General features: G+C 32.8%; 1 protein-coding gene across 1 annotated transcript in view; it reads left to right on the top strand.

Moving 5' to 3' along the window:
• The window catches only part of LOC107048648 (probable nuclear hormone receptor HR3), a 107,901-nt gene extending 105,112 nt beyond the window's left edge, over positions 1 to 2,789 (top strand). The window contains exons 7-9 of the mRNA XM_015271940.1: positions 239 to 463; positions 1,606 to 1,951; positions 2,712 to 2,789. Of these exons, the coding sequence (XP_015127426.1) occupies positions 239 to 463; positions 1,606 to 1,871 (491 nt within the window). The 3' untranslated portion in view covers positions 1,872 to 1,951; positions 2,712 to 2,789. The remainder of the gene's footprint in view (positions 1 to 238; positions 464 to 1,605; positions 1,952 to 2,711) is intronic.
• Positions 2,790 to 13,197: the final 10,408 nt, after the last annotated feature.

Raw genomic sequence — 13,197 nt, 5'->3', positions numbered from 1 at the left:
AAGTGTCAAATAATTCACAAATAATCAGTTTTCTGCCTTAAAAAATTGGTTTTCAATCCCAAAAAATGAGTGCTCATCGAGAATGTCATCAGAAATGGAAACATGCAAAAAATACAATTTTCCAAATTCGTTCCCATGAATTAAAAATATAGACTCCATGGAATTTGCACACATGTTTTCTCGTAACAACCCATTCAACACATCTATTCACTAAATGGCCTTTATGTTCCCTCTCTAGGTGCCTTTGAAATGGCTGTGCTACGTATGAGCAGGTACCTCGATCTCCAACAGAACTGTGTTCTGTACGGTGACACGATGCTGCCACAGGATGCCTTCTACACAACCGATACAGCTGAAATGAAACTGGTGTCGTGTGTCTTTGAATTAGCGAGAAGTATCGCTGAGTTGAAACTCACTGAGAGCGAGCTTGCCCTCTACAGTGCTGTTGTACTCCTTAATCCAGGTGAGATTTCATTTACAAGACTATTCTCCCCCTTTAATCAAACTTTGTGATTGAAATTTCTTAGTGCGTCAATCAGTCTGTTTGTTCACGCGAGAACCTTGTTGGCTCTGATTGTTGAATACTAATCGCTTTCTCTTTGGATTTCTTTGAGAACATCGTCTTAGAGAAGAGCAAGTACTGTCTGATGTACTGCTATTGAGAAATTTTAATTGGAGAGTTTGTACTGCTTTTCACGTGGTAATTCTTACTTAATTCACTTACACTAGTCATGATGATGGGAGAAAAATTATGACGTGTATTACAAGGTGTTATTAATGAATCTAAACCGTGACGATGATGTTTTGTGTGGTGGCGGGAGGAGATAGACTGAAAGGTTAATATAGACTATTCTGCGGATATATCGGAAGCTGTTGGGTTTTGGAGAAAAATTTATAAAACATTTGTAATGGGAATTTTCAAATACAATTTTTCCAAGGGAAAAATTGAGTTTCAGAGAAATCTTCTTTTAAAAATGAAAGAGAAAAATTTTTTGTGAAAATGTTTTTCAAATTTTTCTCTTTCATTTTTAAAAGAAGATTTCTCTGAAACTCAATTTTTCCCTTGGAAACATTTTCACAAAAAATTTTTCTCTACCCCTGACAGTTGAAAAACTTTAGATAGATTAATTGGCAAATATCTATAAAACTCCTGGGTTTAAAAGAAAAATGTTAAGACTTTCTACAACAAAACGTCTTGACGTAAGACTCTGATTTTGTTAAAATCGAATTTACATCGGATAAATTCAATTCCAATCAAATGAATAGTTTTTTGAATACAATAAAATATTTTCTTGATCGAAACAAAGACATTTTAATAGAAACAGCATTATTCTTCAGGGGACCAAGAGAACGAATCTATTAACATGTGAAAATCTTTTCTTGAGATTAAACAGATCATTTCTTTGATTCAAATACAGATTTTTATGCAATGAATGAATTATTTATTATTTAATTTCTAATTATTTAATCATTATTTATTCCCTAGAATCAAAAGATTTTCTTTATTAAAATAAATGAATTCCTAAACAAATTAAGAAATAAATAGGGAGAATTAGAATTGGTAGATGAGAATTAATAATTGAACTCATAATGTTTGATTTTCAGAACGCACTGGACTCAAAGACGTACAAGACATCACGAAGCTGTCACAAGCTGTGATCATGGCCCTCAGATACGAGCTCGATCGTAATCACGTGTTACCAATAAAGGGTGATGTGACTGTGTGCGATGCGCTTCTCGCTAAGATACCACAGTTGAAAGAAGTATCATTACTTCACATGGACGCCCTCATCAAGTTCAAACGTTCACAGCCACCGCATATTATTGACTTTCCGCCCCTTCATAAAGAGCTATTCAGTGTCGACAGCTGAACGGCCGTCGATGCACAGGGCGACCCATCACTGGCTGACGACGTGGAACGCGAGTGATACGTGGGCCTTGCTCTGTCAAGGTATTAAATTTTAAGAATTCCTTAACTCCATTCAAGGCATTCTTTCATTCACTCTCTTGTTATTCTCTGGGCAAGCCAAACATTCGTATTTTGTTCCCAAAAAATGTTCATTTTACGCGAAAAAAAGACTAGTTTTTCGTTTTGGTCATGCAATACGAATGAATCAAGTGTAAAGAATTAATTCTTAAATAGAAAAATAACAATTCAGTGGCGAAGTGGTAAAACGGTTCAAGTCGACTTATTTCCTAGTTGAGTTTTTGAGGTATATTTCCGAATCTAAGGGAGATAGCGAAATTTTTGTAATTACATTTGTTGTAGCTCTCAATCGACTCTACCAAAATAGTTATAACAAAAATTTTGCTATCTCCCTTAGATTCCGAGATATTCATTGAAAACTGGTCAATAGTCACAGTTCACTTGTACCGTTTTACCACTCCGCTACTGAATTGATTAACGTCACTTTATGGAGGATATTGTCATCCTAAAAAAGCGTCTCGAATGAATTATCCACTTCTTCAAACAAATATTTCGTTGTTGAAAGCAGAGCAATAATTGGATTTTTTAAACAAAACCGTTTCTATTTAATTGTTTAATTTTCAACTTGCAATTTTTTGTTGTTTGAGGACATCTTTTTTCCTCTCAGTATAACAGACAAAATAGAATCACCATTTTTCAATGAAAAATCCTCGCTTCTCTTTAAAAACCATCAATAAGACTCATTTCCCCCAAATAATCAATTTTTTTTCTCCATTTGTTTCAGATCATTTCCTTCGTATTGAACATATTGGGCCTTACATAAACATAACATTGTTATATATAAAGTATACATAAAGAAAAAACAACATAAAGTATATATGAAAGAAAAAAAATTATAGAATTATATATAAAATAAGATATATATATTATATATATAGATGAGATATCGGTTGTTATGATACATACACAAAGTATATTATTGACTAATAATAATTCGAATCGCTCGCCAGGGCTGTTCAGAGACTCTTTAAACCCCCCAAACACGATCTCGATTCGTAGGTTCAGCACGTGGCCCTACGCGCCTCTCACAGCCGATTGGAAAATCGTCATGAGTTGAATAGGAACTATCTTTTGTAGCTCACGACCCTATGATCAAGATCCTCCCCCCACCCAAGATGTAAAATCCCTCTTCAAAAAAACAATTTTAGTTTTGCCTTTGAAATAATTTCAAGCAATTCGACATTGTCTCTGACTAGCCCTGCCCGACACCAGGAACACACGTAGTTAGACTTAATTGAGATAAATTAAACAAATTAACGTTTTGGTTAACGCACTTTATTGACGCGCTTCTCAAATATGTAAATATTACTTCCCACTGTGGCCCACTGTGACACTGAAAGAAACTCGATTCTCAAAACTGCATAAAATCCTCAGTCACACCCTCAGATCGTCGAGGGGATGCTCATCCCGAATAAAAAAACTTTTTTGTTTCTTGCGAAAAATTTTTTAGAAGTACTATTTTACGCATGATTTTTTGTCAGGAATCGAATTTGAATTTTTTGTATATGATTACACTTTTCACTTTTTAATTATGAAAAATTGGGGAGATGCATTTTTATGTTCATTTGGGAATCAACAGAGTCGTTATTCTCAATTTTATCGATTTTATTCTCAAGAAGTTGCTACAAATATCAATGAGAATGAGGAAATTTCCACAAAAAGAATTGGAATTAACGGAAACAATACAGAAAATAATGCGTTAATTTAAATATGAGGAAAGAGCTGTGAATTCTTTCAACTATAAATGACTAGAGACTATAGGTAAATTTTTGAAATAGTTTTTTCAATATGATTATCATTTTTCGCTTTACTTTCGCTTAATTGTGAACAATGAGCGAGTAGATGCATTTTGAAGTTTATTTGTCATCAAACAAGGCGTTATTGTCAATTTTATTGATTTTATTATCAAGAAATTACTATGAGGAAACAATGAAGAAATTTGGAACTGTGAACTCTTTTAACTGTAAAGTAATAAACGACTATAGATACATTTTAAAAAAATTTTTTTTCTGCATATGATTACTATTTTTTGCTTATTAATTATGAAAAATTGGGCAGAGGGTGCATTTTTAGCTTTATTTTTAAGAAGCAGTCGTTATTCTCAATACTATCGATTTTATTTTCAAGAATTTGCTTTGAATATCAACGGGAATAAAATGCCTCAATTTGAATGTGAGGGGGGGACTGTGAACTCTTTCAACTATAAAGTAATAAACGACTATAGGTAAATTTTAAAAACTTAATTATGAAAAATGGGAGAAGATTTTAAGTTTATTTATTGACCAAAAAAGTTGTAGATTATTGTTATTATTATTTTTAGATTTTATTTTCAAAGATTTCTTATAAATATCAATGACATTCAGTAAATTTCCATTGAAAAAAAGCGAAATATATGGAAGCAGTACATTAAAAATGCACTAGTTCGAATTTGAGGGACGAAGTACGCTAGCAAAATCTGGATTACCGAGCGAAATCCTCTCAACTATAAAGTACCAAGGGACTAGATAGAACATCACTAAAAATAGAGTTATGATTCATAACTGAAGTTTATCCATAATATTTGACGAAAAAATTTTACTCTGGGACATTAATAGAAATTTGGATAAACGAATCTCAAAATGCATCTGCTTCTGCATTTTAAATTAAAAAACAATTCCAAAAAATTCAAACATTGAAAATTTGTTCATTCTATTTTCTTTCAGGAAAAATTCAATTACAGAATCGACTTCCCGAGGAATAATCACGAAAGAAATAGCACTTTTAAAATTTTTTTCTCGAAAAATGAATGAGTTTTCTTCCCGGGGTGAGCCTCCCCTAAAATTAGCTAATTAAACAGTTACATCTATTGGTTACGACCCCCTACCCCGTCACGATAGATACCTTATTTATAAAATAGGGTGTGATGCTGTGCATAAAACAATTACCTGAATAACAATCACTTGTGAAATAACCCGAGACATCGAGTTGCGCGTCAGTTCACCGAAGAGCAAATAAATATAGAAAAAAATTACAACTAATTTACCCAACAATTAATGAAAAAACTGCATAATGTGAACACGCGCACGACGGTCGCACTGTGCCCAATTAAAGACTGGAAGTAATGTTTGCACGTACGTACAAAAAATGATAAATATGAAAAAAAAGTAATAATAAAAGCGGCTAAGGAAAACAAACGGTGAAGGAATAGCGATATGTAGATAGTTGGTTTAACGAGTTGATGACGAAGAGAGGAATAAATAAAGGATAATTTAAAGAAGTAACTGGGTGAATAAAATGGCCAACGCCACGGTGCGCCAACTGATACGTTAATGGTTGAAAATAGTGAGGAAAAAAAGCTGAGAGAAGTGAACATTATTCTACTGAATTAACGAATAAAGATTAAACTAGAATTCATTTAATTGTAGAGAACGAAAAAAAAGTGAAAATAATGTGGATAACGTAATTACACATGCCCCCACAATTACACGTGACATGTTACACGATTTAAAAATAAATAACAGACACGACAGATGGCCGTAGTAGAAATTTAATAAACAATGAGATAATTGTCGATAACGCTCAGAGAAGGAAAACTCTAACAAAAAAATCATACACTACAATTTAATTTAATTCATTGAAGAAACAAATTACAGACAACCACGTTGCAAACTAGGAGGTTATTATCGCAATTTGGAGTTAAATTTTATAATAATATATAATAAACAAAAGTTGACGGATAATATAAAGTTATATTTAAATGAAGAATAATTTTAAAAAATGAAATGAAAAATGGAAAAAAAATCTTAAAGTAAAACGTAAATAAGGGGGAGGGTTTCGTTGATTGGGGATCACGTGGGTTTTTTTTTTAATTATTGAAACGATTTTATCGTGTTTTTTATATCTAAGTGGTTGTTGCGTCATTTATTCTCTCACCCCTTCCTCTCACTCATTTTTTTAATCAGAATAAAAGGATTTGTTCATTGTTCACGTGAATCTGTGTAAAAACTCTTGTCTCGCACATAGAATTTACTATAAAATGCACAGGCAACTTAATCATTCTTTTTTATTACAAATTTTATCAACAAAATCACGATATTTCATCGCAGAATCATCTTTTCTACCTTCTCAGACTCTGTACATTAGCGTCTCGAATTTATCGTAAAATTGTTTTCACTCGACTGTTCGAATTCATTGATTAATCAATGAAATTAGTTAATTAATTCATTTGATAATTCACGTGATCCTCAATCATGGAGTGTTTCAACCACGCAGGATCTATGCGCGCGCGCATCGAAGTTGATTTTTAGATAATAAGACTTATGGTATTTCGTAGAATTTAAAGGAAGAAACAACAGCAACAACAAAATAAATAATAAATACACGTTATAAGACGGTCTGTCGTACGTCCACGCGCAGTGGCTCCCACGTTAATTATTTCATAATGTATAATTATAATTTTATTATTGATTTATTGAATTTCTAGAGTTATGTATTGGTTCTTGGGGAGGGAGCTGTTTAAGCTTGAAACTTATGAAAAATATTGAAACACCAGCAATAATGTGTTCTAATTTGCACTATAGTGCAGCTGTGATGTGGTTACGGTCCGTTGGGGATGATGAACACGAGTTGAATTTTTTCTTAGTAATTGAGGGGAGGTTCACACCGAAAAAAAAATTTCCATTTTTCGAGGACAAATGTTTTGAATTAAAATTTTTTTTTGAAAGTACTAGTTTTCGCATGATTTTTCTCTGACTGTTAAAAATTGGAGACTTTCATTTTTTAATAAAAATTCAACTTGGAAAAAATTCTCAATGTATACAATCAATTGAGAATTTTTGTAATCGATTTTTGAATAGGAATATTAAGTTTTGTTTGTCAATTAAAGAAAATGGGAGACAGGATGCATTTTAAAGCTCATTTGTAAATTTGATTCTCAAAAGTTCCTTAAAAATGAGTTAAAATGAGTGAATTTCTATAATGAGAATAAAAAATAGAGTTATAAAAAATAGTGGTCATTGATAAAAAAATTCGTTAATTAAATTACGTGAGAACAATTTGAAAATGATGACTGATATTCAAAATCATTCAAATTACGTTTTGCACAGAATAGTAATTTTTTAAACATTCGTTTTTTATAAATAAATAATAGAAATTGTTTAAACTTTCGGAAACCTAATTTTTTTAGACATGGAGTCGATTTCTGGTAAAATTCGGAGTATGAATAAATTTATTAAGATTCCGAAGAAATTATTTTTAGAGTGGAAAATTAAATGTTTACTAATCATTTATAAAAAAATGCTCGTAATTCTCCAAAATTGCAATTTTTCAATGATTTTATCGGCTTCCCTTCAAAATAAACTCTATTTTTTCAGATTTTTAAAATGTTTTCTAACGATTCAATATTGAGATTTAAATTCAGACCTGCAAACTTTAAAGAGTGAAATCATTGCAAAATGTCCCGGAGCTTCGGCTCAAATGGTACTCAAATAAAAGCTCTGATGTTCGGCTACTAAAGTTCAAAAGCATTTCACCGACGAAAAAATAGCCAAAATACTTGGATATTTTTAATAGAGACTTACATAAACAAATAAATTTCAAAATGCATCTGCTCCCCCATTTTTTATTATTAACGATCGAAAATTGGTGATCGCATTCAAAAAACAATTCCGAAAATTTGCACATTTGATTTCAAATAGTGTTCAAGCTGAATTTCCATTAAAAAAATTCAAATCCCTAATTTTGAGTGACCGGAGACAATTTAAACCCGCAGAGTCAACTTTCCTGAGAAAAAATCACGCGAAAAATAGCACTTGAAAAATTTTCAATTTTTTTTGGGCGAACCTTCCCTTAAGAAAACAAACGTTGACAAAACGTATTTATGTATAGATGAATTATTGAAACGAGTACCTGTTGCGATTGTTGTAGAGTCGGTGAAAAAAAAGAGGTAATGTGAGACGATGGGAACGCGTAATAATATGCATAATGATAGGACGATGGGTAAAAGGGAAATGAAAAAATTGAATTATGTAAATATGTTATTGATTTGTTGGATCGTGGTGAGCCTCCGTGGGTGCGACGTACGACACTTCCGGTATTATTTCGAGGATGAGGAAACAAACATCACCCTAGAATTTATTCCCCCCTGACTCCCTCCTGTCCCTGCATTATACATTAGGGAAGAGTTTGAGAGTTTTAAGAAATTGGAGTTACAATAATGAGAATGGATATGTTGAAATAGATGAATCACAAATAATTATTTCAGCGTAGCAACTATTAATTTAATTCATTTCGAGCATTATATTAAGGTGATATATTATGTACACATAGTTTTTATCGTTAGGGAACAGTCTGAGTGTGCTTAGGGTGATTGTAACAGTGTGATGAGATTTTTAAAAAATCGAGAGAATGATGAAATATTAAAACATGTGTGATTTTTCCTCCCTACCTTGGTCGAGTGGGTGTGAGAGAGTCGGGAGAAGTAGAGTAGTGAGATGTCTCCAACGGGATTTTTCTCTGGTGGATGGGTATAAGCGGAAGACGTGGGTGAGCATAGAGATGGGGATAATCATGACAGTAATCTGGATTGAAGTGGAATTTAGTGGGTTGTTTGTTAATTATGGGATTATCCCAGACATTCGTGGTTTCAAGGAAAAATGTTGAGTTTTTTTATTGGTGATGAAATGCTCTGCCAAAACGGTTTACGACATTTTGTCTTGAAGGATTGGTTGAGGAGATAATTAAGTAAGTGGTCAGACTAGTTATATTTTGAGTTGGATACGATTTCAGGGGAAAATGTCAGTGAAACTTTTCAAACTGAGGAAATTTTCCCCAGAAAAAGTGATGATCGCAGAAGTAAGAAGATGAGATGAGTATTTTTTTAGGAAATGAGGGTTTTGAGAAGAAAATGTTTGGAGAATTTTTAGGAGCTGAGGAAATTCCTGTGAAAATAATGATATCAGAGGAAAATGTCAGACATTTTTTTAAGATGAATTTTGAGTTCGTAGAATTACTGATTAAGAAGATAATTGCATAATTAATGGGACTGATTAAGTTTTGATTTGGATGAGTTTTTTTTTCATGCAATTATATCTGTAATGAGTGATTTCAGGCAAAACTGTCAAAAAAACTTTCTGTAGTTGAGAAAATTCTATGGAAAAAAGACTCAATTACATTTATTCTTAGAAGTACTCATTTCAAGTTAAAAAAACTTGTGTTTTCGTTATTCAATCAGTTTGGACAGTTTTTATTTGAATATTATTTCTATTTTTATGCAATTAGACTAGTAATGAGAGTTTTTACTGGAAAATGGAAAGGAGAGTTTTGAAGCTGAGAAAATGTTCTATAAAACAGAATTTCTCAACATTTTTCCTTGAAATTTCTTATTCTCTAGATAATTTACATAATTACTCAAATTATCTGAGTCAAATAAAAAAAGTAAAATCTCTTTTAAACCTCTTTTTTCATTAATTGTAAATTAATTTGAGTAATTATGTGAATCATCTGGATTCGAAGTAAGCATGACTTCGTCGCTAATCATTAATTCTCCTGAAGACGATGAATGATTTTCGAAGAACATGTCAAGAGACCATTTGTGTAGCCGAGAAAATTTACAAATGAAAAGTCCTTTTGACATTTCATCTTGAAACAAGCGATTATGGAGATGAGTCAAATTATCACGTTCCACCACTTCAATACAGAAATCTGCCATGAAGTTTTCCCGAGGAAGATGCTCTTTACGATCGAGAACAAGCATGAGATGAACTCCAAAAAGAACCATTAAAACAAACGGAGACATTGTTAATATAATTTCGCGATGAATGAAGAGTGTTACCGCGTGCGAGAGCAAGGCCTTTTGTACTAAATTCTAAATTTCGATTTATATTTTTCTCAAAAAATTATGGAAAAAATCACTAAAAATGACGCGACGAGGTACATCTACACTTACAAAACATGAACGGGGAAGTAGTCGTCAAGATCTCTACGATAATTCAGGAGAAGTGAGAGAGGCATTCAATCATTCATAAAATAGAGCAAAGGGGGACGGAATTCTCAAACTTACTTGAATTTTCGATCAAAAGATGAATATTCAGTACCAAATTATCTTGAAGTTCTGATTAATCGAGAATTCAAGAATTGTGTAATTGAACTTAAATTCACAATTTCCATGCATTTTTTTGATTGAAAAATTCCTTCAAATTTAAGTGGAATTATCATGGGATCAAAATTTCCAAGAAATGTATCAGAAATTTTAGCAAAAAATTGTTAAACGCACACGAGACAGGTAAAAATTACGTTTCTGCCGATATTTGAGATCTAAATTCATGCCCATACTTCCTAAAAATTGTCGCGGAAAACAATAAATCCTATAACATCAACATTACGCCCCACGATTATTACGACATAATTTTCACTTTTCATACCACTTTTTATCAAAAAAAATTCTCCATGCATACAGGGAGAAACTTATTTGGTAAATTTCACCAACTAGTTAATGAAATTTAACAATTAATTGAGTAATTTCGAATTGTTAATAACGAAATTACGTGGAATTTCAATGAGAAAAAAATTCCAAGGACACTTAGAAAATTACTCTTGAAATTTGAAGTAAAAAATCTTGAAATTTTTAACAACGAATAATTTACATGGTATTTTCATTGATCTTCTTGTTGATAAAACAGTCAATTTTCTTGAATATTCAATGGAATTTGAGTTCTGAGGTTCATACAACAATGAAAATTACTGAAAATCATGAAAATTCAGGCAACTTGTCGTCTGAATTATCAATCCTGTGAAAATTCAATTGAATGTATTGCTTAATTTTCGCGACAGGTGTGAAAATCCCAATTGTCATTGAACATTAAATGATCATTCAATTTCCAAGATGAAAGAGGAATTCCACGAGCAATTTAGTCTGAAATTGAATATTGAAAATTCAAATGCATCTGTTACTTAAATTTCAAAAAATTTCCAACAGTGGAGTTCACAGGAAGTTTTAGCGAAAAATGTTTAACATTATCTACAAAAGGCAACCAGCTGGAACCTCTAATCCATTAAATTCAATCAATTTTGACTACCAAACTAGATGGTGAGGGCATATATACATTTGGAAACAATTCCGCGATCATTTGTATCTTGATAATCGCAGTAATCTACAATTTGTTGTTAATCCATCAAAAAAATTGACAAACATTTATCGAAAATTTAACAAATGGTTGTCGAATGAAATTGAAAAAATCTTTTCTGCATTTTCATTAATTAGTAGTTGAAATTCACCAAATAATTTTCTCCGCGTATTCAATCCAATTCACTACCCCTGAACCAGGGAAGCTGGCCTGTCTCACTGACTCCTGAGTCCCTAGCCACAACAAATAAACTAAAACAACTACACAAAGCCTTTCCACCTCCTTTTGACTGTCCCCTCATTACCGCCCTGCGTAATGAGAAACAAATTAATGATAACGCGTCCGGCTTTCATCGTATTTCCCCTCTACTATTGTGAAGTCGCTGGACGTTTCATTCGCTCGAACGCGTCACCTGAGGCCGAAAAAGCCTCATCATGAGAGGAAAAAGGGAAAAATAAAATATCCGAACGAGTGAGGAAGTGGTGAAGCGCAGAAACTCAATTGGAAATGAAGCCTTTCGTTAAAAGTTCGATTAAAAAAGGTTTTGTGCAATGTATTATACGAAATTCCGAACCAAAAAAATCACTTGCCATTTCCCTCAACAGAAATTTGACCTCACAATTTGCTCCTTCGCCACACGTTCTGATTCATAAATAAAATTACGAACAAGTGAAACGTTCCATTGACTCAGGAAATTTTTCACGGCCTTCGCAGCCACTTCTCGGACTGATAACATAAATTTAGAAGTAAATAAAAAAATGAGAAAAGTAATAAAGTTACAATTAACTCAAAGCTGAAGAGTGGATGAAGCGCAAAAGTGACGATAATCCGTTGCAACTCTTCTTAGAATGCGCGGAGTTTCTACTGTACTCTCGCAAAACGAGAAAAATATTTTTACGTTGTTTGTTAATACACATAATATACGAATATACTCATCTGTCGTCAATCTTTCATTGGAAGCAGAAGAGAGAATGAAAGAAAAGGGAATGATTTCGCTGTTCTGTGCACGTGCGATTCATTAGTGAATAAATGAAGACGAAACTAGAAGAAATAACGATTGAGGTAATAAAGATAATCTAACGATGTAATACAGGATGAACTTACAGCTAAGAGCATGAAAAATATCTCTCCTTCGCCCGCGAGAACGAGAACTCATTCATTCGCTTGTGACGAGCTTTTGGATACTGAAATCATTTTTTCATGAATAAACAACAATTGACTCTCGTTCGATTTAATTTTTTGTTGCGTCACGCGCGCGCTTGTTCTCCCGCCCGCGCGATTAAGCAATGAAATAAAATACGTATGATGAAAAAAAAATGATGAATAGTTGTTTCATGTAACATTTAATGTGAAGCCCAATCCTATTCTTACAGGGCGTTAACAAGAGCTTTATGGCACAATCCAGACGTCTCGCTGAGTGACGCGTTAAGAACTTCGATTCATTGATGTAATCCTTAGTGATTGGCTTGTATATTATTAAAGTAGTTGCGTAGATGATTATTAAAATTCAGAATGTGGTCGGAAGGATTATTGCGAAGTGAAGACATAGAAACTCAGCTCAATAGGATGTTTTAGATTATTTTGGGAATGCGAGAGCATGCGAGGACATTTCATGCTTCATGAGTTGGTTTTTACACTGATTGAACGGATTAGTTATTGTTAACGAATGGATTTTGGTTGGAGGTTAGGGTCTATTCGGTCCCACCAAATGTTCATTCGTTAATAGTTAACGAATGTATATTTGAGGAGCCTTGTTTGATTTGACTTTCGCCATTCACGTGAACCATTCGTTAACTATTAACGAATATTCACTTGGTCATATTCAACTCGACCATTCGTTAATAGTTAACGAATCTCGTTTGGAATAAATGAATCATTCTATCAGTGTATGGCGGTTTTTTAGGGGACAGTATTTTTGGATTGTTAGATAATAATTCAAAATGTTAGTTTGAAATCAAGTTTTCGGAATTTATGAAATTCATTTATGAAATTAGTATATGTCGATATGAGTGAGTGAATGACGGGAATTTTCAGTTCGTGTAAGTCGCGAGTGTCGAATCCTGTTTTTTATCACGATGTGTGCAAAGTAGAATTTTGTAAAATTTTACT

This window comes from Diachasma alloeum, unplaced genomic scaffold, assembly GCF_001412515.2.
Source record: "Diachasma alloeum isolate Michigan unplaced genomic scaffold, Dall2.0 Dall_scaffold_00195, whole genome shotgun sequence".
NCBI classification, from domain to species: Eukaryota; Metazoa; Arthropoda; class Insecta; order Hymenoptera; family Braconidae; genus Diachasma; species Diachasma alloeum.
This window is presented reverse-complemented; position numbering and strand designations above follow the sequence as displayed.